The 25,386-nt window shown below is 43.1% G+C and overlaps 1 protein-coding gene across 1 annotated transcript in view; it reads left to right on the top strand.

Annotated features, from left to right (window-relative positions):
• Positions 1 to 13,253: 13,253 nt before the first annotated feature.
• The window catches only part of trim9 (tripartite motif containing 9), a 26,824-nt gene continuing 14,691 nt past the window's right edge, over positions 13,254 to 25,386 (top strand). The window contains exon 1 of the mRNA XM_030771978.1: positions 13,254 to 14,090. Within this exon, the coding sequence (XP_030627838.1) occupies positions 13,254 to 14,090 (837 nt within the window). The remainder of the gene's footprint in view (positions 14,091 to 25,386) is intronic.

Below are 25,386 nucleotides of genomic sequence, written 5' to 3'. Positions count from 1 at the left end.
GTACTGGACACCCTCCTCACCCCGACTGCGTCTTGAGATCCTGTCCATGAAAATTAAGAACAAGATCGGAGACAAGGTACAGCCCTGGCGGAGTCCAACACTCACCGGGAATGAGCTTGACTTTGTGCCGAGAATACGGACACAGCTCTCACTGCGGCTGTACAGGGACCGAATGGCTCGCAGCAGCGAACCCGGCACCCCATACTCCCGCAGTACCCCCCACAGGACACCCCGGGGGACACGATCGTAAGCCTTCTCCAGGTCCACAAAACACATGTAGACTGGATTGGCAAATTCCCATGATCCCTCCAGTATCCGTGCGAGGGTGAACAGCTGGTCCGTTGTTCCACGGCCAGGACGGAATCCACATTGTTCCTCCTGTATCCGAGGTTCGACAATCGGCCGCAGTCTCCTTTCCAATACCCTAGAGTAGGCTTTCCCAGGGAGGCTGAGTAGTGTGATACCCCGATAGTTGGAGCACACTCTCCGGTCCCCTTTTTTAAAAATGGGGACCACCACCCCCGTCTGCCACTCCACAGGCACTGTCCCTGACTCCCACGCGACGTTGAAGAGGCGTGTCAGCCATGACAGCCCAACAACATCCAAAGCCTTCAGCATTTCAGGGCGGATCTCATCCACCCCTGGCGCCTTGCCACTGTGGAGTTTTCTAACTGCCTCAGTGACCTCTGCCAGAGAGATGGGTGACGACCCTCCTGATTCTTCTGGCCCTGCCTCCTCTATGGAGGGCGTGTCAGTCGGATTTAGGAGCTCCTCAAAGTGTTCCTTCCACCGTCCGACCACATCCTCAGTTGAGGTCAGGACCTCCCCGTCCCTGCTGAGAACAGCCTGGACGAGGCCCTGCCTGCCCTTCCTGAGTCGCCTGACGGTTTGCCAGAACCTCTTTGAGGCCAACCGAAAGTCCTTTTCCATGGCCTCCCCAAACTCCTCCCATACCCGAGTTTTTGCTTCCATGACAGCCGTTGCTGCTGCCCTTTTGGCATGCCGGTACCCCTCAGCCAATTCCGGAGTCCCCCGTGCTAGCCAAGCCCGGAAGGCCTCCTTCTTCAGCCTGACGGCTTCCCTCACCGGTGGCGTCCACCACCGGGTCCTTGGGTTGCCGCCACGACAGGCACCAACGACCGTCTGGCCACAGCTCAATGCTGCCGCTTCAACAATGGAGGCTCTGAACAGGGTCCATTCAGACTCCATGTCCCCAGCCTCCCTCGGGATCAGGGAGAAGCTCCGCCGGAGGTGTGAGTTGAAGATCTTCCGCACAGGGTCCTCAGCCAGCCGTTCCCAGTTCACCCTCACTATGCGCTTGGGTTTACCAGGTCTGTCTGGCAGCCTCCCCCGCCATCTGATCCAACTCACCACCAGGTGGTGATCAGTTGACAGCTCTGCCCCTCTCTTCACCCGAGTGTCCAGCACATACGGCCGCAGGTCTGATGAGACAACTACAAAGTCGATCATCGACCGTTGGCCTAAGGAGCTCTGGTACCAGGTACACTTATGAGCTACCTTATGCTCGAACATGGTGTTTGTTATGGACAATCCATGACTCGCACAGAAGTCCAATAACAAAGCACCACTCGGGTTCAGATCAGGTAGGCCGTTCCTCCCAATCACTCCCCTCCAAGTCTCTCCATCATTGCCAACGTGAGCATTGAAGTCTCCCAGTAGAACTACAGAGTCCCCAGATGGTGTCTTCACTAGGACACTTTCCAGTGTATCTAGGAAGGCTGGGTACTCTGAGCTGCCGTTCGGCGCGTACGCCGTCACGACAGTCAGAGATTTCCCCCCTGCAACCCGAAGGCGCAGTGAGGCAACCCTTTCGTTCACCGGGACAAACTCCACCACGGCGGCGCTCAGTCGGGGGCTAACAAGTAACCCCACACCTGCCCGCCGCCTCTCGCCCCAGGCAACTCCAGAGAAGGACAGAGTCCAGCCCCCATCCAGGAGTTTGGTTCCAGAGCCAAGACTGTGCGTAGAAGTGAGCCCAACTATATCTAGTTGGTATCGCTCCACCTCCCGCACAAGTTCCGGCTCCTTCCCCCCCAGAGAGGTGACATTCCACGTACCAAAAGCCAGTTTCTGCACCGTAAGTCCAGTCCGCTGGGGCCCTCGCCCCATCCTGCCACCCGTGTGGCATCGCACCCGGCCCCTATTTCTCCCCTCGCAGGTGGTGGGCCCACGAGAGGGCAGCCCCACGTTGCTCGTTCGGGCTGAGCCCGGCCGGACCCCGTGGCAGGTCCAGCCACCAGGCGCTCGCCGACGAGCTCCCCTCCCAGGCCTGGCTCCAGGAGGTGGCCCCGGTCTCCCTATTCCGGGCGAGGTGCCTGTTTCTTCGTGTGTGCTGTTCATAAGGGCTCTTCTGAATCGCTTTTTGTCTGGCCCCTCACCTGGGACCTCTCTGCCTTGGGTGACCCTACCAGGAGCTTAATGCTCCAGGCAGCACAGCTCCCAGGATCACAGGGACTCACAAACCCCTCCACCACGATAAGGTTGCGATTCCAGGAGGGGTCGTTAAGGTCTTTCCATACGAAAATGCCCCAAAAGTCCAAATCTAATTAAACACCATCTCTTATGACTCATTTATCTGCGACATAAATGTCTTTTCCACGAATAAGGGGGAAAGATGTGTTGTATGTTTTATTGTTTTGTACTGCTTCTTTTTATCCTGAGGGAAGAATGAGTCATTATTCAAGACACCCTCCGTTTCAAAACAAAACACATGTCTCTTTCTCTTCCTCTCTCTCTCTCTGTAACACACAGACACACACACAGACACACACACAAACATACACACACACGTACACGCACATTCTTTTTCTCTTTCTTTCTCTGATCATCAGGAGCCCTGAAGAGATATTTGTTTATTAGAGTAGAAAAATAGGACAAGGTTTCTGCTACACACACACACACATACACACACAATATGGCTGACTTCAGTATGACAGCACATAGAACATCTGTTCCAAACGACAGACAAAAGCCACATATCACCGAAGCAAAACTCTAACATCCGCTGAATTGGGTGTTGAATACTGAGCCAACCAATAAGGACACCGCCAGAGGGCCTTCAGAGAAAATTAATTCAAAGTGGTGGACATGTCCCCTGAGGGCACTGCTATATGTTCAGTCCAGAAGAGCACGCAATCTGTCATCACACCAGCAGATCAATAGTAGCCAGGACGCCTTCACTGCACCAGCTCATTGGCTAATGAAGCAAAGATCTCAGTGCCTCACATAATTACACCCCCACACATTCTGTTGAGACCTTTGGGCTGGTGTCTAACCACCGAGTGACCTGAGGTCTCCTGTGGTGATGGTTTACATCTGTGATTGATTAATAGGCCTTACATGATGAGTGTTAGGTGATTTTAGACGCGAGTTGGGTGTTGGACACACAGAGAGAGCAAGAAAGAGACATAAGGGTAGAGCGCCAGAGAGATCCAAAGAGAGACAGAGAGAGGGAGAGAGACACACACACAGAGAGAGTTACAGATTAGTTTTATTTAACACACATGGCATGGCTCTAGCTTTAAGCATAATAACTCTTATTTACGTGATGCAATGAGAGGAAACAGTGCACCTAAGCATCACAGTTATTAATCATGGCCAATACCCCTGTTATCTGTGTATGCTCTATGAGGTCTGTCGTATGACAGAGGATGATAAGGTTTTACAGACCAATAGGATGCCATGAGGTGATATAATGTGTTGTTAATATGTCACTTATCGTTGGTGGGGAGAAAGTCACCTGTAATTTACAGTCCCTCATCTTTTCTCTTTTTGATACAAGGCTTTTCATTTACCCTAAGCTTGATGCTTGGTGGCTGGTTTTATGTGTCTCAGTCCTCAGTGTATTCCAGTGAGCTGTTTCAGCACTAATGGCTTTGCTGTACTGCTGTCCATCCACGATCTACCCATAAAACTTTAATCAAAAAGGCCATTCCTTGTTTTTTATTGCACAGAGTCCTCAAATGCAGCAATTCATCTTGGAGTTTTACCGTATTCCTCTTTATCAGATTGCTGCACTTTTCACATTATTTTTTTTACTTGTTTCAGTATTCCTGTACTCAAATTTCAGGTCCCCCCCTGAAAACTGTGATCTGTAACCATTACTATGGACTAGTTCCCCTACATAATCCTGTTTTGTTTATCTATGAAAGTCTTCAGTTTAACCAAACCTTTACCCAAACCCTGATACAAATATGAATTCTAAACCCAATCCCTGACCATCTTCATGGACCTATACCTCATTTAAACGCTGAATCAACACCAGATCCCTGATTCTCTCCAAATGTGCCTTTGAGTTTCATATTTACCAGAACAGTTCCCAAAATAAATGACTAAAGTCCAAAAGCAAAATACGAGCTCTATTTCAACGTTTACCATTTTAATATGTGAGGCTACCATGTTCAGCTTGCAACACAAAAGTCCTAAGCCCCTGCAGGCTTCTACACAGCTGTGTCAGAGAAGGGGGTGTGGGATGATAAATGCCCAGCCTGGTTTCTCATTAGAAATAAACTGCACCCCACTGCTGACTGTAAGAGAATCTGCTTTTATGACCACAATCACGGTGCCACGGGGGTGAGAGAGAAGAGGTGTTTTAAAGCAAACCGTGTACCATGTTACACTCAATGATGCCCATGAGGACAAACATGCATGTATCCAACCACAGACACACACACACACACATTCGCATGCGTGCACGCACACACACACACACACACACACACACACACACACACACCATGCGCACTCAGCACAAGAGCTGCTAGAAAAGAACAGGATTTAACTCCAACTGGCAAAGAGGCAGAGGCAATGTTATCACACAGTAAAAAATAATAACAATTTCTGTAATTTTTACAGATGGCATGCGCACTTAACTAAATTTTAAAAATTAGCAAAATCAGGGTTGCGAGTTGCGTATCACCAGGGAGTGCATTTTTCTTTATAGTATGCTGCTCCTGTAGTGAGCTTGCGAAAGGAAAAGGAAAATTCAGAGCAATTTGGGTTTTTCCCATGTCTTGAAGGCTTAACAAGTTAGATTGGTAACAGAGAGAGCAATCCACTGAGGATACTTGCCCCTGGTTCTCAGCAAAACAACACTATCTGTTTTCATTTTGTTGGCTGTTCCTTATAGCCCTGTCTGTGTGTGTGTGTGTGTGTGTGTGTGTGTGTGTGTGTGTGTGTGTGTGTGTGTGTGTGTGTTGTCATGCATCCCTGTAGAAAGAGAGAGTGAATGGAGAAATGACATCAGTGTGTTAATGAACTTCCCATTATCTTAAATAACATCACCATATGTTAGTGGGTATATAATTCCAAATCAGTTATCAAAGCAGTAATCAAATCTATTTCATGTACCATACATCATACTTTTTCTTGAGGATTTGTGCTGCACCTCTAGATTTCAACTCCTAGTTCTGTACACAGTGAATTACTAAATACAGAGTGAAGGGCAGTGATGAGAAAAGAGCCTAACAGGGACCACTGAGTTCAGGTTTATTGTTTTGCTAAACTGTTTGGTATCACATGTAAATGACATATTTGACGTAAGTGACATACAGTTTTTAACTTAGCGTTGAGGTTGATCATCCTGTGTTTGTGTTTCCTTGTGTGATATACAGTACGCTTTTTGCTGAACTTGCTCTTTATTACTGTAAATAAAGATTGCAACTGTAAAATAATTTGTGGTCTGTGTGTGTGTGCTTCTCCTTAGTGTCCTGTGTTGTGTGAATCTGTTGGTTTATAACAAGTAACTACAGTTTAATGTTGTTTATGGTTGTTCTGAGATCGAGCAGTCATTGAACTAAGCTGCTAATTGCCTGGTTGCCCTGGTGTTTAGCTACCCGTTATTAGCAAACCAACAGCATTACAATTAGGCTTACATATAATCTTTAGATTTTAAAGTCCAAAAAAAATAATCATCATACACAAAATATGCAATTAATTTGATCGAATTGCTCAACATACTCAACATGCTTAATTTAAACATACATGAAAGTCAGGGTAACTGTAGATTCTGGAGTTGTTGATTAGATTTGGTGCATATACTGATGTACACAAAGTAGATTAATACACGTATTGCTCCCTGAAATTTGAGGTGGATTGTGGGATGTTAGGGGGCAAAATCTTCCTGTTCACTTGAACAGTTTTTGCACTTAAAGACAGAAAATAACTAAACCCACAATCAGTCCACTATGTATGAAACTAAAGGTCGAATTGAGACAGAGCCTTAGTCATAAATCAGTAAAACAGGACTGTGAAGCCTTTGGCTATTTACATTGTCATACTGTACAAATGGAATCCCTGTTGCCATGGAGACGTTTGAGAGTGCTAAGGGTTTTTCATAACTCACAGAACTCTGTCTATTTAGTGTGCCTACTTCACAAACAGCTTTTTTTTCCCCCATTGGTGATAAAGCAGATCTATCGCTGTGGGACTAAATGTTGGAGGACTGGGTCACAAGGAAACTTTCAGCAGGTGAACGAAACTTGTCACATTCCAGCAGACCTGAAGATCCTGGAAGTATTGACTCTATGACCCATTTAGCTCAATTAGAAATGAAAATGCATTAGCGCTTTAATTACCCACCGATTTCCCCATAGGCGGCATGACCTGCAGGAGAACGGTGCCCTGCACGAGGGCATTCCACGCATGCACGCACATCCTCACTCACATGGCTCTTAAGACACCCACACACACTCTCACAGAAACATTTTCACCTCGCTCACGTTACACCGTCCTTCACAAACCTCTCAAAAAAAAAACACGTACACACACACACATGACATAGAGAAAGAGACAGAGAGAGAGAGAGAGACAGACAGAGAGAACTAGGCTCAGTGCTCAAGTGTGCAATATTCATCACATTATTATAAATCAGATTAAAACACCAAAGAGTCAGTGGACGATTTTTTTTTTCATGGCCATTCTAACAAGGGCTGTTCGGCTTTCCTTAAGCTTTCAACCAAGAGCATTGCAGGCATTCAAAACCACATCCCGAAATGCATCTAGAAACATATAATTACAGCATTCAAATACCACGGAGTTCCTTCTCAAAAACGATCTCTGACAATGTTATTTTCTTACTTGGATGGACACATTTACAGAAAACAGTAGGAATGCTCAAGTAGCAATCATTAAGTCGGTTGGAAATGTGTGTGTTGCTGTAACCCTTGGAATGTAATGGACACAGTTTTTATAATGTGTTGGTTCAGAAGTAATGACACACATTGTCTGGTCGTTAAGAGTGCAATGTTAAAATGAAGGAGTTGAAGGACATTGTGGCACCATTAAATCATGAGAACAGCAGCAAATAGAGTCATTCAAACTGAACAGATAGACTCATGGGTTATATTCTATGAATTAAGTCATGATTTTGAAGCCTTGCCTTTTGAAAATCGCTTCGATCAAATAAGGGGGAGGATGAAGATGATATTTGTCATACAATAACATCATTTTGTGCATCTTTATCCTACAAGGGGCAGAGAAATGTTCTAAATTAGCAACTTAAGGTCAAATCAACTTTTGACTTGTACTAAATCTCCTCAGTTCCTTTTTATGTTAGGGAACAGTCAGACACAGTAACCTCTGCTGTGAAACAGCACGGATGGAGCAGAAAGGTTACAGTGAGAGAGAGAGAGAGAGAGAGAGAGAGAGGGAGAGAGAGAGAGAGAGATTGTAAGGTGAGTTCTGACACAGGTGACATAAGCATGGGAGAATGTCATTCTAATACACAAAAGCTGATGGCACCACAGTGTTTTTTTCCCCCTCTGTATCACAGTCGCCATGACTACTCAAACACTCATATATCCACTGCCTGTGTCCTCATATCTACAGCCGAACTAGAAAGATGAATAGGATTTAGTGCAGAAATGTTCGCCTGAAATATGAGTACAGTAGGTATGGAGTCAATTCATGAATGAATTCATCAATTCTAATACGAGTGTGGAATTTTCAATTCGAACTGAGGAAATAGAAATCGAATGGAATTGGAAATAAAGAGTGAGGAGAGATTGTACATTTTGAAAACAGTTTAGGTTTTTTTTTTTTATGTTTCTGTAGAAATTGAGAAAAGTGTAAACCATGTAACTTTTTGATTTTTCCTTTTTTAAAATTCTTTTCAGTCAATCTTCTTCACATTGTTTTCAGAATTTCATTTAACTCTTTTATGTAAAATAGTATTTCAGTTCTAATCAAATTAGAATCAACCATAAAATTCTCAATTTATTTCAGAACCGCTCCCAAACCTACTCTAAAAAAAAAGCAAATGTTACATCTACTTAATTTAATTGTGGAAAGTTTTTCCACAAGAATAAATCACGTTCCTTCAAAGTTAAGTAATTCTGTTGATCTGACAAAATTAAGAAGGATGAAATGAATGTTATTTACTGTGGTAACTTCAATTTAATGTGATCAAGTTAGATGAACTTGATCTATTTGAGTGGGTAGCTACTACAGCTGTCAGTAATCCAGTTTGAATATATGGATTTAACAAATAATTCTAACCTAGCATTAACTCATCAGTGCTGAAACTGAAGACTTAACTGAAACCATTTACAGTCTACTTAGTCACGACACTCAGTGTTTGCAGCATTCATTCATTTCCAAATCCACTTGTCTTAGTTAAAGTAGTGGAGGGCACTGGAGCTGTCCAGGAATTAAACACTACCCACTGCACCAGCATGCAGCCAGCAGAAAGTGTGTTTGAAAACTTTCCACACAGCAGAATGAGGGACATCACACACATGAGTGGCATAAGTGCCCAGTGGCATAAGGCTTAAGTGGCTCAATCAATAAACATGTGAGATATAAACCTAATGACAGATTCTTTGTCATTTGAACGGAAAACCACCTGAAAAACCACAACAAACCTGGTGTTATTGGATATGCACTAACAATTGAAAACCAAGTCCTGTGAGACTCGGATAAACATAATCACCCTAGTGCATTTTACATGACTGGTTTTAGTTGGTTGAACTATTGGCTTATTTATGCTCTTTCGAATATAACATTTCGAGTAATACATGGAAATTCATGAATATAAGTTATTTCAACTTGATTTATTTGCTTTAGATATACAAATCACAAATTCAAGATATTTCAAGTTATTTTGAGCGTAGAGTAAATCAATACTGTATGAATGCAACTCCATAGAACCGTGTCTGTTTACCCAGTTATAGAGATAGGACTTGATGTAGTAGCCAGTACAGCAATGGAGTAAAATAAACCCAGTGACAGTGCATTACTTTGAGGGTGCATTACTCTGAGATGCCCTGTGTTTACATGTATCTTCCGAGCTTCTCTGAGGCTTTCTTTTAGATAGAGCAGTGCACTATAAGAAAGAGACAACACAGTCCTAATGGTTGGAGGAACTGACAGGAGACATTAATGCTGTTTTCCTTCTGCAACACTGGAGCATGCTCAGCACAGCATGGAGATAACAATGGATGTTTAGTCCCATTTACGTCAAGTTATTTTTTGAAGAGACAAATGGGTAGCGCATCAATTGCTCTACGGTGCGCCGTTCTCTGTTTTTGTTTATTCCAGTTATTGATTAATCTACTTTACCGGAAGCGTGAAGAGTGCTGAAACAAAGATGTCAGGTTCTCTTGTCAAAGCAAAAAGATACTTTGGTACGAGTAAAAATACTTGCCATTAAAACTTTTCTACACAAATAAGATTTTTTTTTTTTTTTTTTTTTTTAAAGTAGCTGTTCAAACCAGCATTTAAGGAAATGTACATCTTTTTTATCATTTTTTTTAGACTTTGAGAAGAAAGTATCACACTATTAGCACATAAGGCCAGCAGACCTTGGCTAAAAAAAAGCATATTCCTTTTAATACCCAGTAAGGCTGGAATCAACACGTTTGGGTCTAAAACTGTCTGACTCCCCTCTCTATAATTCATACTACAGTATAATACTACATACTACAGCAGTAATGGGATGGGGATCAGTATCAAATCAAATACTGATTACCTACACCAGCAGTTCAATGCAGAAGTTTTTCATTGGCATGGAGAAAAGAGGAGAAAAGAGGAGAAAAGAGGAGAACAGCTGTGGTGGTGAGCAGCTCCTGCACATGGCGAGTGATGGTAGGAAACGCTGTTAAGACCTGGTACCTGGTAACCTGCACAAAGGGTATCTGCCACTGATCGCACTCCTGCTTTGTCTTTCATCTGGGACCACAAACAGTAGGCATATTATGACAGAGATGGAACAGTATGGAATAAATGTCCTCCGTCGAATAGGAAATGGAGTAAAATAAATGGAATAAATGTATTTCTAGATACTGGAAGGGGTTAACAAGCATTAGTGAATGAACTAAGTACTAAGAATAGTCAGATTCATTGTTTTAAACATAAAGGATAACATTACACAACCTAAAGCACAAGATGCAGGGTGTAACAAGGTCGTGTCATAACAAATCGCTCAATTAATCAATAGTTTTTCAGCAAGCAAAACATGTTGGCATGACATCATACCAGATGATGTAGCTAATGTTCGTCTACTGCAAACTATCAGCTGGTTATGGTGAAATTTAATGTTGAATGGGTGTGCTACACAGCCATCACAGCCAGACATCCATCAGAGATAGTAAACCTTTTAGATTCTCTTCTGTTAGATTAAATTTAAAACATCTTTCATATAAAATATGTCAGCATCACTCTGTAAGCAATTAGAGTATTTTACAAGATGAGCTACTGTCACGCCCAGTTTGTGGCTGATGATGTTCTTTCCACTTTGATACAGAGCTGGAACTCAGCAAGCACAACCCACTGAAACCATTAAAAAAAAAAAAAAACTGTGTGTCTGACTGGCTGACACAAAACTGGCTGATCCACAGCCATAGCCAGGTCTGAAGCTTTTCTTGATCCCTGCATCCAGCTTTCCTCACAGAAAGACGCTCTGCTCAGGGTCACAGAAAAGACACGGATACCATTGTGCTTAAACTCGACCAGATCATCCATCATGGGTCGCCTGGGGAAATCACCCACCATTTAAACCACACAATAAAGACACAATGGCTTCTAGAATAGTGTCTAAGTTGGAGAATGCACTGCGGTGGAAATGCACTTGGATGAGTAACCTACATTGGGTTACATGTTTAGAGATTCAGGGCGCTTAGGTCAAGTGTGGAAGTTGCTATAATTTAAGAGTCAGGATTTGAATGTGTCTCACATCATGGTACTGCCTTTCTGCAGTGCTAATAGCGCATGAAACTGCAGGGTGATAATGATTATCCCATTTCTTTAACTACTCTTGTATGTTTCCTCGTTCATGAGGCAACCAGTCTCTCCTCTTTAAAGCCTGTTGGATGGCAAGAATTCACAAGAGATGCCAAATGTTTTTGAGTAATTTTTTTTTTTTTTTTTAAAAGTTTATTTTTGGAGGAGGAGAAGCAAGAGGGGGTGAAATCAACTTTCTCTATGTCATATTTGCTTTGTCTGGCAGGATTATGAGGGGGAACGAATGAGAAAATCGAGGCAGCTTTAAGTGGATTGGCTGGGAGCTGGGTTTGGGCCTAGCAGGAAGTGTGGGAGGCTGAACTGAGCGTGCTCCATCTGTGCATCACAGAAGATCCCTGTGGAGACATAACAACACTTAGCATGTCAAACGTCTTCAGTGACTCTACCAACACCAACCCCCTTTAACAAGATTCCTGCATCTGATTGACCAACCAAAACATTCATTTTGCATGAACAGCTTTGGTTTTATTTTGATAATGAGGTAGATGAGGTGGCTTAATCACATCATGAATATAGTAAGTCCTGGGTGTACACTGGACTGTCAGAAGGAGATTTGTTAGTCTCATACTTTTAAAGATGAGTTATTCTCCTTGTACGAAAAACCCACACCACTTATGTCAAGATTTTATCAGTCAAATCAACTTTCTGTTCTATGTGAAAAACACACTGCTTTTGATTTTGAATCTAGTCCACACACACACACACACACACACACACACACACACACTTGATGTGGCATGTACTTTTCTGTGCTGCCCTTCTCTGACCCTCTCTTTTATAAGAATGTGTTCTGCTAAATGGGATTGAGAGATGTAATTTCTCTCTCCAAAGGACCCAGCTCTCTTTCTCTCAGCACTCTCACAGGCTGTTGCCATGGGAGCGGTGCAAATGGCAGCCGTAATGGGCCTCTACCACTTTGGAGAAACTCCTATCCTTTCTCTCCTATTTGACTGTCCCTTAAAAGTCCTGTTTTGTGTTGAACTTGATACCTCAACAGGGAAAATGACAGGAAATATCATTTTCATTTCTGCTGAGACTTGGAATAAAACTTACATAACAGAATCATTCAGGTGGAATGATATTTCATTGGTGTGTTGCACTGGTATATATAACATGTAATGGTAGTTTGTTCTTTCATTTACAGTCTTGAAATGATTTTATTATTAAATCATTGCGTCGTCTCTGTTCAAATGGTATGGATGTGGAAATTTTTGGATACATGAAAGTGTCCTGCCTCTATGTTATATTACATTTCACTATATGTATTTTTTATTATTATTATTATTTTACACCAGTATCAAAATGTCATATCGTTTATTTAGTTTCAATCCATTATCATTTCTTCATCTAACCCAAAAATCTCAAATGAGGTGACAGAAAGGGAGCTAAGTTAGTCCCCTTAGCGGCTCCCTCATACTGTTGCTCATCAACAGTCACATCAGAGAATAAAAAGCATTCTCCTGGTCTTTGCCACCATTTTTAAGTGGGAGACTTAATTTGATTGTGCCCCAGAGGAGAAAGAGACTGTTCCCTTCGCAATACAATTATGTGTAATGTGTTTGTTTCTTCATTCACTCATATTAAACTGATGGACTGAGATGGATTAGTGGTGAGGGGTGCAGCTTCTATTTTTCTTTTCTTTTCTTTTTTCAACCTCAAAATCTAACTTACTTGGTCACAGCCACCGGTTTCCATCACTCTGAGTGTAGGCTATATTTCAAGTCGGTTTCAGTCAGTATGTCCATCACTTTAACTGACAAGTACCTTGTCCAATTGGTGGGTAAAGTTCGGGGCACACCAAGAGCATCCCTCTCATAGGCTAGGTCCAAGCTCCGTCCCCACCCTCGCTATAAAGCCCCCTCCTCCATCTATCTTTGCACTCCGTTAGGCTTTAACACTCCTGACGGCAAGTGCGACCGGTGTTCGCTTACAGCAGACTTTTCTGTTTTATATTGAAAGAGGGAGACTTTCCCTTCTCCAAAACAAATAACGAAATGGAGGAAATGGAAGAAGAACTTAAATGCCCTGTCTGTGGATCTTTTTTCCGAGAGCCTATCATTCTGCCGTGTTCACACAATATTTGTTTGGCTTGCGCTCGGAACATCCTAGTGCAGACTCCGGATGCTGAATCTCCGCAAAGCAGCCGAGCCTCCGGTTCGGCGGTTTCCGACTATGACTACCTTGACCTGGATAAAATGAGCTTGTACAGTGAGGCGGACAGCGGCTATGGCTCCTACGGGGGCTTCGCTAGTGCCCCGACCACCCCTTGCCAGAAATCCCCGAACGGGGTGCGTGTTTTTCCCCCTGCCGTCCCTCCTCCCGCTCCCCAGCACCACTTGCTCCCGCACCCCGGATCCTTGCCCCCTATCCCCCGCAACTCCTGCATCACCTGCCCGCAGTGCCATCGCAGCCTTATCCTGGACGACCGGGGGCTCCGCGGTTTCCCCAAGAATCGGGTGCTGGAAGGGGTGGTCGACCGGTACCAGCAGAGCAAAGCAGCCGCTCTCAAGTGTCAGCTGTGCGAAAAGAGCCCAAAGGAGGCGACAGTCATGTGCGAGCAGTGTGATGTCTTCTACTGCGACCCTTGTCGACTGAGGTGCCATCCGCCCCGAGGTCCTCTCGCCAAGCACCGTTTAGTGCCCCCGGCTCAGGGACGCATCAGCCGTCGAACGAGTCCGAGGAAGATCTCTACCTGCACAGAGCACGAGCTGGAGAACCTGAGCATGTACTGTGTGCAGTGCAAGACACCCGTGTGTTACCAGTGTCTCGAGGAGGGCAAGCATTCTACACACGAAGTCAAAGCGCTCGGAGCAATGTGGAAACTACACAAGGTGAGATATATGACCCTGCTATTTGTCACTATCATGAAATGACATTTAAAATATTCTCTATGATAAGTCTACACGTCGTGACATTTGTCCATGTCAACATATTACATGCGTTTAAGCGCCTGTTTATGCGTATTAAAGCAAGAATTGACTACGTGGTGTTGCACTGTCGTGAAGCTTAATTCACTGTGTAATAAACAACTGTTGAACTGCCTGTACTAGGCGCCAGAGGCAGCAGTTAATGCGTGATGAGTTGTTAGAGCAACGCGCACAAGGAAAGCAGAAGTGGTAGAGAAGTTCTTGTTAAAATTCAGAACACGAGTAGAGAGGAACAAGCAACATTCCAAAGGCAAACGGAAAACACTCAGTCAAGGCACACGCAGACAGTCTGACGCATGGCTCTCCCAGTTGTATGGCGTGCCGAATTTGAAAAACAGGTTATTTTCAAGTGCGGATGCTGCATTATTCAGTCTATTTCAAAATTCACGCCACATTTCAGCCAAAAATAACATTACATTCTCAACTGTCCTGCCGACTAAATTAAGAAATACAGATTTTTTTGGTTGTGATAAAGAAAAGTGTATCTGTTCATTTATGCCACTTTGTGTGTGTGTGTGTGTGTGTGTGTGTGTGTGTGTGTGTGTGCGTGTGCGTGTATGTGTGTATGTGTGTGCGTATGCGTATGTTCAGTTGGATGTTTGTTGTGCGTCTTGACATGTTAGGGTCTCACAAATTCTCCCCTCTCCCTCACTGCAATCTGGTGTGTTGATCTTGTCCATATTTTGCAATGTTATTTTTCAACATGCAAGATTCAGATCATTACTGAGGGGCCATTGGGTTCTGTGTGCTCCCCTTTCCTTAAGAATCTGGATTGCCATAGTGAAGCTAAGGAAAATACTCCTCTGTTGTCTGAAGGCTGTAAAACAGAGCATCTGGTCCACTCAGCTTGGCCACTCAGGTTAAAATTTATGGAGCAGTAAGTGACTGCAATAATGATGTCCCTCCATCAAATGTTCATTTTCTCTTATCTAAGTGAAGATGTCGAATGATTTGCCCTGTATGTAATTTGTTTCTCTGTGCAGTTTGGTAGACAGAGAGATTGGAAGTCAGACATGGAGGGAAACCTCTTCTTCTGGTAATATATTTAGAGTGTCAGCTGTTCAGTTTGCCACCACAAGGACGCAACCAGCACTAGAACACTCTCTGTCACTCTCTGTATCTCTCTCTCTCTGTATCTCTCTCTCTCTCTCTCTCTCTCTCTCTCTCTCTCTCTCTCTGTCTCGCTGTCTCTGTCTCTCTCTCTGTCTCTGTCTCTCTCTCTGTGGTGAAGCCTCTTGGTGCCTCTGTGCTCAGATGACATTATCTGAGTGGAGGAGGAGAAAGACAGACAGAAGTATCACTCCCATTCTGCTGAATGTTTGTGTGTGTGTGTGTGTGTGTGTGTGTGTGTGTGTGCCCGTGTGTGTGTGTGTGTGTGTGTGTGTGTGTGTGTGTGCCCATGTGTGTGTGTGTGTGTGTGTGTGTGTGTGTGTGCCCGTGTGTGTGTGTGTGTGTGTGTGTGTGTGTGTGTGTGTGTGCCCGTGTGTGTGTGTGTGTGTGTGTGTGTGTGCCCGTGTGCGTGACCATGTGTGTGTGCGTGTGTGTGTGTCATCTGTGCCTCTGTACTCCATGGCTGGGCCCCACGTTAGCGCACACTTCTCCTCCACATCCCTTAAGTCCAGAGTGTGGGAGCCAGTGAGAAGAGATTTGGAAGCAATATTGTATTACTCATACACACGCGCTCACATACGCACACGCACACGCACACACACACACACACACACACACAGATTCAAGACTAATATGCATGTTTGACATGTCTCAGGCCAGACCTGCTTAGATTTCAAGAGCCCTCTTGACCTTTAACCTCTATCCCATTTGGCGAGGTTCCCTTACATTGCCTGTTCTCATTGCTCATTGTGATTTCAGTTACCTTTGATCCAATGAAGCTCATTTTCTTTGATTGCTTAATTCATTTTGAGAATTGCCTCATAGAATATCTCTGACCTGTAGATAGGGTAGTTTTAAAGGACTTTTTCTCTTCTCTGCCTTCTCATCCATCTCCTCTATTTGTGTATTTTGTGTGGTTTAGGACATGACGGAGGATAAAATGCATTGGCTTGAAGGGTGGTCAGGTGTGCCTGCTTGTGTGTGGTTGGATGGATATCTTCAGTTTCCATGGCATCTGTTTTTGTAGTGTCGGGAGGGTTTTTTTACGTTGCTGCACTTGGCTGCTAGGTAAAGCCGATACTGAGCAGTAACAGATGGCTCAGTGTGGTAGATATGACCACTTACACACCCAGAAAACAGCATTCCTAACTGAGCACTGACGAAGACAGAGGAATTTCTGTCTCACACACACACACACATGCACAGAAAGACAGAGAGAGACAAGAGTATTGAATTCCAACCTCATATTGGACATGGTTGCAGCAAAAACGTTATTACTGGGGTTTTGAGACATTTTAAATTGCCTATGCATATGGTTCATTTGAATGGATAGGTCCTGTCCAGTCAGTGTGTAATTTGCAGTTCTTCCATGGCGTCCAACTGTTATCTGTGCATATACTCTCTGATTGATTTTACAGCTGATGAGCTTTTACTGGGTCCCTGTGTTAATTAGTGTGAAAATGCACAATGGATTCATGTGTTTGTGCCCTCCTTTAAACACACTGAGGGTAAAGCAAGTCTTCATTTCCCGGTTTTGAGACTGGCTTTTCTCAAACCACAACAGTGTTAATTTATCCACTACCCACAACCTTTAAAATCCTGTCTCTTCACGTAACATCTTGCTTGGGGTTTTATTTAATTAGGTCAAAGTGACCACTCTTCCAGTGTCTTCCAGTGGTTGCGCTTACAGCTGAAAACCTCTACTCTGGTACCTGATGTACTGACAGTGGATTCACACTGGTGGATGTTAGTGGTGTAACTTGTGTAGAAGTCAATGACACTGTCAGACAGACCCAGCTCCGGCTGCCACAGGGAGCTGATATCCTGTTATTCCTTTGGGAACAATGGAATGCTTTGTGTGCAGGGCCTGTTGTCGTGGTAATGTATCAGGTTCCCATGGTCACAAAGAGCTTGGATTGGTGGTCATCCTTTCTGTGTGTTTTTGGTTCTGTAGCTATCCAATATACGTTATCTTCTACGAAAAGGAACTGTGTAAGAGGTTTGGAAGATACCTGTGAAAAAATACTTATACACGAACAAATACACACACACACACAAATAATTAGGGTCATGTTATGTTGCACACATCAAAATCCAAAGAGAATAACATATATAGCATGGGAAGAAGAGAGAGACATGCATGCACAAACGCACACACGTGCACACACACACACACACACACACACACACACACACACACACACACGTGCACACACACACACACACACACACACACACACACACACACAAAAACATACATGAATATTTGCTTGTCTAATCACTCCTGACATGAGGGACAGCTATGTGGCATGTTGCCATTGTTACCCTGCAGAGCTGAGATTTTAATTGCATATTACTACACTATTTGTGGACATGAGGAATGTGTTAATTGCTTAATTGCTTGAACATGTCTTATAATGTGGTTCTAGAGGACTGATGTAGCCAGTGAAAATAGAATATATACAAATTCCACAATCATATGTAATATCACCCTAGTTATCATGTAATTACACACTATTTGCATACTACTTCTGGCCTCTAGCTATGTCTCAGTGCTTTAAACAGAGTGTGACAGATTCACACACTGTTATAGGGCAGTTCATGTGCAAAGATGTGTTGTCTAGCTCTCAATGTCAGCTGTCCAACTGTCATTCCACCCAGCTGTGCTCCTAAATGAGATCTGATAGTGAATAGACTTCAGAAATCTAGTCTGGTCTTATCTGAAGGTGGAGGGCACATGGTATTACTCCCTGAGCATTGTAAATCTCCCTTTGTGTGTGTGTGTGTGTGTGTGTGTGTTTGCTTTCTGCTTACACTATCCACAGTCTCTGGGTGTGTGTAAAAAGCAGATTCATTTCTCTTCCTGTTAAACAACGGATTGAAGTGAAGATGGAAATGGAATCCGGGATTTTTTTTTTCCTCGTCCTGAATTGAAATGGGAAATGTGTGTTGAATGGAACCAAAAGATTGCTCCGAGGCAATCTAAAGACTAGAGATATTGGATAAATCTGTGCGTGTTTTCGGGAGATCACGTAAACTGACAGGGTTTATTTTCAGAATGCTGTACCACAGTTAATTCTCATCCACCTATTTATGTCAATGGAAACCACACATATGCAGATTCAAATTATGTTGTTAAGCATTGAATCTAGTATTTAATTTGATTTAAAAATAAAATTAAATGAAAAAACATACACATATATGTGTGTGTGTATATACAGATAGAGAATTATATAGAGACAGAGATGCTGCATATATAAATGTACATTTATATAGTACAATATGGATGTGAATAGGCATGTGTTGGCCCTCTGTACATATTCTAAGTAGCATTTCTGAAGACTATTGTGTGTGTGTGTGTGTGTGTGTGTGTGTGTGTGTTTGTCCTGTATTGCATTGCATGATTCCACTGTTCTGCTCTAAAGCAATAAAATCCTATTGTCTGCTCCATCCCTCAAGACAGCCCCAACACAAATCAATTTCACGTCTGGCGTGTCACTTTGGGACAGCAAAGATCCACTGAGTTTCAACAGCTTAAGCGTGTGTAAGAAGATATTTCCTCAATACTCCCTCTCAACTGTTTGATATGCATGTGACCAGTTTAAGCACACGAAATACACTCAGTGCTAAGACAGTTGTCGGTAGAGATGTCTAGGTATACACAGGGTGAAGCTAAAACGTTTTAGCATCTACCTGTGTTTGCTGTATGCCTATTTACAACATTAGTCCTTTCAGTGTGAACGCAGCCCTTCCTGTTAATCCTTGTTCAGATAAGGGAGACTGAGGATGAGAGGAGACACAGTGAAGAAGAGCTACGCCACGAACACTGAACATCTGACACATGTCAGAGAAGACATGAGACCAAAAACTCGGTTCACGCCGTCACATTGTTTCATGTCAATTAAGGAGCCGTTAATTATCACGCACGCAGAGATGACAGTCTCAGAGCGGGGACTGTGAGGCTGTGTGTTAGAGCGTATAGGAGATGACAGGAATGACCTGTTCAAATCCAGTCACGGAGGAGTCATGAAAGAATTTGGCCAGTTTAACAAGGACTGCATTTGACTGACTTCCTAAAGCTACATTAAAACAGCATGGTACGCAGTAGCAAAACATCTGAAAAATGTCATGGATCAAAAAACATTTCCATAATAAAATTAACTGCACGTTTACAGCTGTTATGTACTGGCTCAGGATGAAATATGTATACGTTACTATTCGGAGAGCTCCCATGCCTTAACAGTGATGTGACGTGGCCGTAGGTGAAAGCTAGACATTTGGGTGAATTTCCAGTGAACTCCAGCTCCCCCAGCTCTCCTCAGTGAGCCCCTCAGCTGTGCTCCATTACCCTTTCATTACACTGTCATGCTGTGTGTGTGTGTGCGTGCGCGTGTGTGTGTGTGTGTGTGTGTTTGATCTTAGGCTTCCCTTTAAATATATAGAGACATCATCTACTAGTGTATAAATGTGTGAGTGTGTGTGTGTGTGTGTGTGTGTGTGTGTGTGTGAGAGAGAGAGAGAGAATGACAGAGACAGAGACAGAATGGTTGCAAGTGTATTTCTGTTAGTGGTGTCGGTGAACATTAAACCGCAGTCACCCTAAAATAGGCCAGACACAAAGGCAGCATGCTGAATTCTCAATCTCTCTAGTCCTCTGTTCCACGCTTTCATTGGCAGTCTGAGGAAAGGGTGAACGGATTCAGTATGGAGAGACAGGAGAGACTGAGGGGTAGCCTCGACTCCTGTCTGCTTTCCCCGTAAAAGAAAATGAGTGACATCATAGGATCTCCTCTCTTTACCTCTCTTTTTTCATGCCTCTTCATTTTTTCTTGTTTTTTTTTTTTTCCCTGAACCGTCTTGCTGAGAGTAAAGGGTCAGCCCGTTTCACGCTTGTCTTTACCCTCTCCTGAGATTCTTTGAATTCATCATCTGTACGTCAGTACACAGTCTGCGTATACCACTAATCCGTGATTAACTCTCTCCAAGGAATGATGTCTTACTAAATATGATTCAATTATTAGTTATACAGTAAGTTGAATTCTTAGACTTTATTGCCAAGTTCTTTGGCAAGCGCAGATCGCAATTTTAATGTCAGTTTAATGTTCTGGTTCTGGTGTCATAGAGGGGTTTCAAATATAGTTTGTTTGAGGCTCAGTTGAGGCAGAGAACAGAGGCTACCTTTCTTGATGAGTGTTTAAGCACACATGTACTCTGGTACAATTGGGTCAGATTTTTAACAGCTACCCTGCTGGCTATGAAAAGCTGTGCCGTATGGAGAGACATGAATAACAGAGAAGAGGAGAAAGACAAAGGAAGAGGGAAGGAAACAAATGATATACCACAGCAGGGGGTGGAAGACTGAAAAGAGAGTGGGTGGTGTTCTTGCTTTTTTTTTTTTTTTTCCTCCTCCTCTTCTTTTTTTTTTCCTTTTTTCTTTTGTCTGTTTCAGGGGCTAATAATTCATCCTTCTGGCTGTCTCGTGTAGAAATGTGTTGTGTAAACGCAGCCGTAAAGGTGAGAGAAGAAGAATGAGTGGAAGAGAGAGAGAGAGAGAGAGATGATGTCAAAAACAGCGTCGCTATGATTAAATTTTTATATTGCTCTGTCAAATTTAGCAGCACTTTAACTGTCTTTTGTAAGCATTCTTGCATTATTGTTCATTTTTTGCAGTTCCGCAGCCGTTTTTTGAGGTCTTTGAGAACAGCACAGCGAGAGATAGCACTGAAAGGAGAGATAAGTCTTCGACCCTCCGTTAATGTCTGTTGAGGTAGTCTGATGTTTGAAGATAAAATGGAAGATGCTTTTCTCTGAAGTTACCTTATTCAGATACCTCCTCTGGTTTTTCGCTCTGAATTTTTTTCCCTTAAAGCTTTTGGGTCACATGATGACACAACACATGATAATGCAGGAATTACTGCTCATGCTCAGATGAGCTGTCCTTAAAAAAGAGGGACCAACACAGCTTTTTGCTCATCGTAATACGCCTCTTGTATCCCATGAGGCATTGCAATTATATCATCCTGAACTAGGACAAAGTTTGCCTGTGGACATCAGGCAGGCCCAGAAACAGCATCCTCTCAGGTTAGCGACTCTGCGTGTGTTCTTATGAAGACCTGTGTGACAATGACCGGGAAACCCAGTACAGGTAAAAAGACTAAAGACCTTTTCAACAATCTTCAATCTTGATAGAGAATGTGAATGAAAAGCATTCAGCGAACAATAGTATAGATCACATCTTGAAACTCTAAAACAGCCTTGTGTTGTATGTTTTTTTGGGATTTTTTTTTCAAAGGGACTTGACCCAGAGTTCTAAAAGTTCTGACTTAAACCTCCCCAAACTTAATGACTACTATAAAAAAAAATGTTGTATTAAATTTAGCATCACAAATGCTCGCTTTAGACACCAGCTTTCTGATGCCAAACAGATTGTGCTTTGGCTTTGCCTTTCGGCACTCCATGTGTCAAGGCCTCTAAAACTTTCGGCAGTGGAACAGATTGTGACATGTGATAGAATGACTCTAAGGAATCTATGGAGGGCCTTTAATGGTGCGTCTTCGTCGCTAGCGAGCCTCCGTTCATTCATCCCTCTGAAACAAAAGAGTGGGAGAAAAAGGAACCTCCCGTGCAGGGACCTGTCATTTTAGGAACCTAAAATACCGCTAGTGCATCCTTAACCTGGCACTAGCTTAAATCACCAAACACACAGCCGGCCACACTTGGATTCCTTCAGAGAAAGAGTCCAAGGAAACGTGCAGGGGATGCGGAAGACACGGTTTGAACCAAAGCTGTATTGTCAGCAAATCCATTGTGGGTTTTTTTTTTTGTTGTTTTTTTTTTAGCAAAATCTGGCAATGTGTTCAGTGAGTGGTGTCCACATGAGGAAACTGAATATGAATGTATTCCCAGAACAGCAGGCCTACTCAGGGAATCAGTGGGGGAGCTCTTGCTTGAGGTTCTGGAGGGCCTGTACATCTTTCTTCGCAGATTTTTGTCAAGCTGTGATTATGTAATTATACATTTTCTCATAGTCAGATCAAGCGCTCCACCCAACCTGTCTCTATTGGCAACTATCGCCAAGGCTGGAGCTTTTCCTCATAGCAACCCCACACTTTGAGGTAAAGCACACTCCCCAGGAGACCGTGTCTTGTTGAAGGTCAGCATAAAGTGAAAGGGAAACACAAACAGGACATCCGTGTCACACTTCTGTCTATAGACATGTCAGTGCGGTGCACTACTACCACCAATGAACAGAAGGTGTCTACCTCAAAAGCCTTATCACTTCAGAGTTATGTCAGATATTTGAACTTTTACTTTAGATTCTCTCAGATGTTTGAAAAAGACTGCCATTCTAACTGTATCCTTTACAGTATATCGGTGTCATTATGAGGGCAAATACCATACATTCTACTATGCAATCCATTCTAAAACATGTTATGAGTCATGCCACTCTGAATTTTTGAAAAGTGTAATTCTGAGGTTTTTATTTTGGACCAGTCTGACGCTGGTTTGTCATTTATTTACTGTGTACTCTGAAAATTCATGCATTTTAATCAGTATGTCAGTAGCCATTGTTAAATAAGGTATTGATAACCACAGGGTTTGAAAGATACATTTTCTTCCAGCTAAACTCTCCTTGAGGCAACTGCCCTTGTACCCATCAGAATCGGGCCTCCATAGCTCGATTCATTCAAACTCTGTTTGAAGGGTTATTACAACACCACAGCCACAGAATTTTCCATTTTTAAGATAGTGTTTGAAATTGGACTACTTGTTTGAATTAAACCACCCGTAGAGTTCTTGTGTCGTGTTTGCAAAGAAGAGTTCCCGGAGGTAGTAAACCCAGGGCTCTGTAATCTCCAACTGTATCTTATTTCGGTCTTGTCTGTGTTGCGATTTAGGTCAGTGAGCCCCAGTTTGAGGAGCTGTGGAGATCTGAGGGGAATTAGGATTGGAGACTCTCCTGCTGAGGTGTTTTTAGTGTGGAGATATTCCCTTCAAGTGGTATGCTAATGGCCTACAAAACTTAACAACAGTAACATCTTAGATTTTTTTTTTTTTTTTTTTGTACTTCAGAGACATGAAACCCCTCTTTGGTTTTTTTTTCACAAAATGGTTTCTACTTTCCCAGCCCAGTCCTTCAAAGCCATATTTAAAATTTGTACATTTTGCCACTTGCTAAATTGCTACTAGATGTCATCTCACCCTCAAGGCAGGATGACCGCCCACTCCATGTAGTTCCTGTCTGGTTTCATTTCTTGAAAGTGTTTCTGTAATGGAGAAAGACTCCTCCGAGGACCCCAGATTCAGATACAGCTGGTTACTCTGGCTGACTGTGGTAAAGATAAGCGTTTAGAGACCATGCTGTCATCACAGGTGTAAAGTAAATCAGACCTGACACCCACTTGCCATCATCTCTCCCTACTGGAGCAGCTCAATCGCTCCTCCACGGAAGACAAATGAGATGTGAAGAATTGCCCTCGAGCGCTGAGTGAATTATTCATGGAAACACGGTCATACTCAGATTAATTTTCAGAAATTATTGCTACGACATACACACTCAGACATATGCGCACACACACACACACACACACACACACACACACACCCTCCCTGCCATACAGAATGAAGTGGGTTCACCCTGAAATTTGTTCTCATAAGCACGCATTTTAGATTTTTCTCTCTTCACATAAATTGGACAGAAGTCGGTCAGAATAGGAAGTTGAAAATATTTCTCTGGTTAGGTACAGTTAGTGATTACATGCACTGTACTGTACAGTGTGTGTGTGTGTGTGTTACTGTACTGAGTCCCTCACAAAGTCAAACACTTGATGTTGCTACCGCAACTCATATTCCATGTAGCCAGCTGAATTAGTGTACTCATCAGACTATTGAATGTTACAGCTTACATTTGTCCTCTGAGTGTTTCCTCACTGTTGTTCCCTGAATTTCTAGACTTTCATCTAGACAGTCAATCTGTTGTTTTCACACGGAAGCTTTTCCTTCTGCTGTGAGTGAGTCATGTTTGTGATTTTCCTGTCAGGGTTTCACACTGTCAGCGCGAGCGTAACGATGACACGCAGACTTTCTCCTCCTTCTGCTCCTGCTGACATCACAGTCAAACGTCTGCCATCACCAAGGAGTAGTCACTCCTCCAGGGCTCTGAATCCAGAGATGTTTTGCTACAACCTTTCGGAGAGAATTCCTAATTCGTCTCCCGGGAACGCAAAACATAGAACTTCAGTTGTTCTCTCTGGTGTTCGGTTTCGGCTTTTAAACGACTGTATGCTGCGTTATGTTGAGAAGACCCTCGTGCAGAACTTGAAACTTAGGGTAACAGTACCGCATTTGCCTTCTATCAGACTCAGTCTGATCATTTAATTCAGGCAAACCCAGAGGAAATAATCCCGATATTCATCCCCAGAAAATCAAACTCCCACCAACCTGGCAGACACTCCATTACAGTGCACGCTAAGTGACTGTTAACAAGGCAATCTCTCTCTGACAAACCTTAATCGACTGAGAAACAGTGAGAGGGGGGCGGAGAGAAATAGGGCAATGAGAAGGTTGGAACAGTCTTGTAATGATCCAAATAACTAAATAAATATATACATATATAAATAGAATACAGAGAGAGAGAGAGAGAGAGAGAGAGAGAGAGAGAGAGGAATGAAATTGAAGAGAAGGTTAGACTGTAGAGGAAATATTTGTAAAAAATTAGGAGTTTATCTGAGAGGAAAATCTTTTTTTTTTTCTTCTTTTTTTTTGGTTTTGGTTTGGTTTTTTACTGTTTTGCTGCTTTTTAAAGAGGTTACTTAGTGATACTCTGACATCCTACACAATAAATAGTATCATTCGACAAATACATGTCTACAAGGCATGACATAAGCAGTTAGCTGACAAACAGTGAACAGAAGTAGCTGCGAAATGTAACTTTGATTTGTAGAAGCTGCGTCAGTGGTGTGTGCATGATGACGTGAAGTAACTGTACATAGTCTGAGTAAATGTCTCCCGTCCCTTACTGGGCATAGACACTTAGACAGGAAAACACCTACACCTGTAAGCCACATAAACAGCTTATTTTCAGCCACAG

Source organism: Chanos chanos, chromosome 4 (genome assembly GCF_902362185.1).
Source record: "Chanos chanos chromosome 4, fChaCha1.1, whole genome shotgun sequence".
Lineage (NCBI taxonomy): Eukaryota > Metazoa > Chordata > Actinopteri > Gonorynchiformes > Chanidae > Chanos > Chanos chanos.
This window is presented reverse-complemented; position numbering and strand designations above follow the sequence as displayed.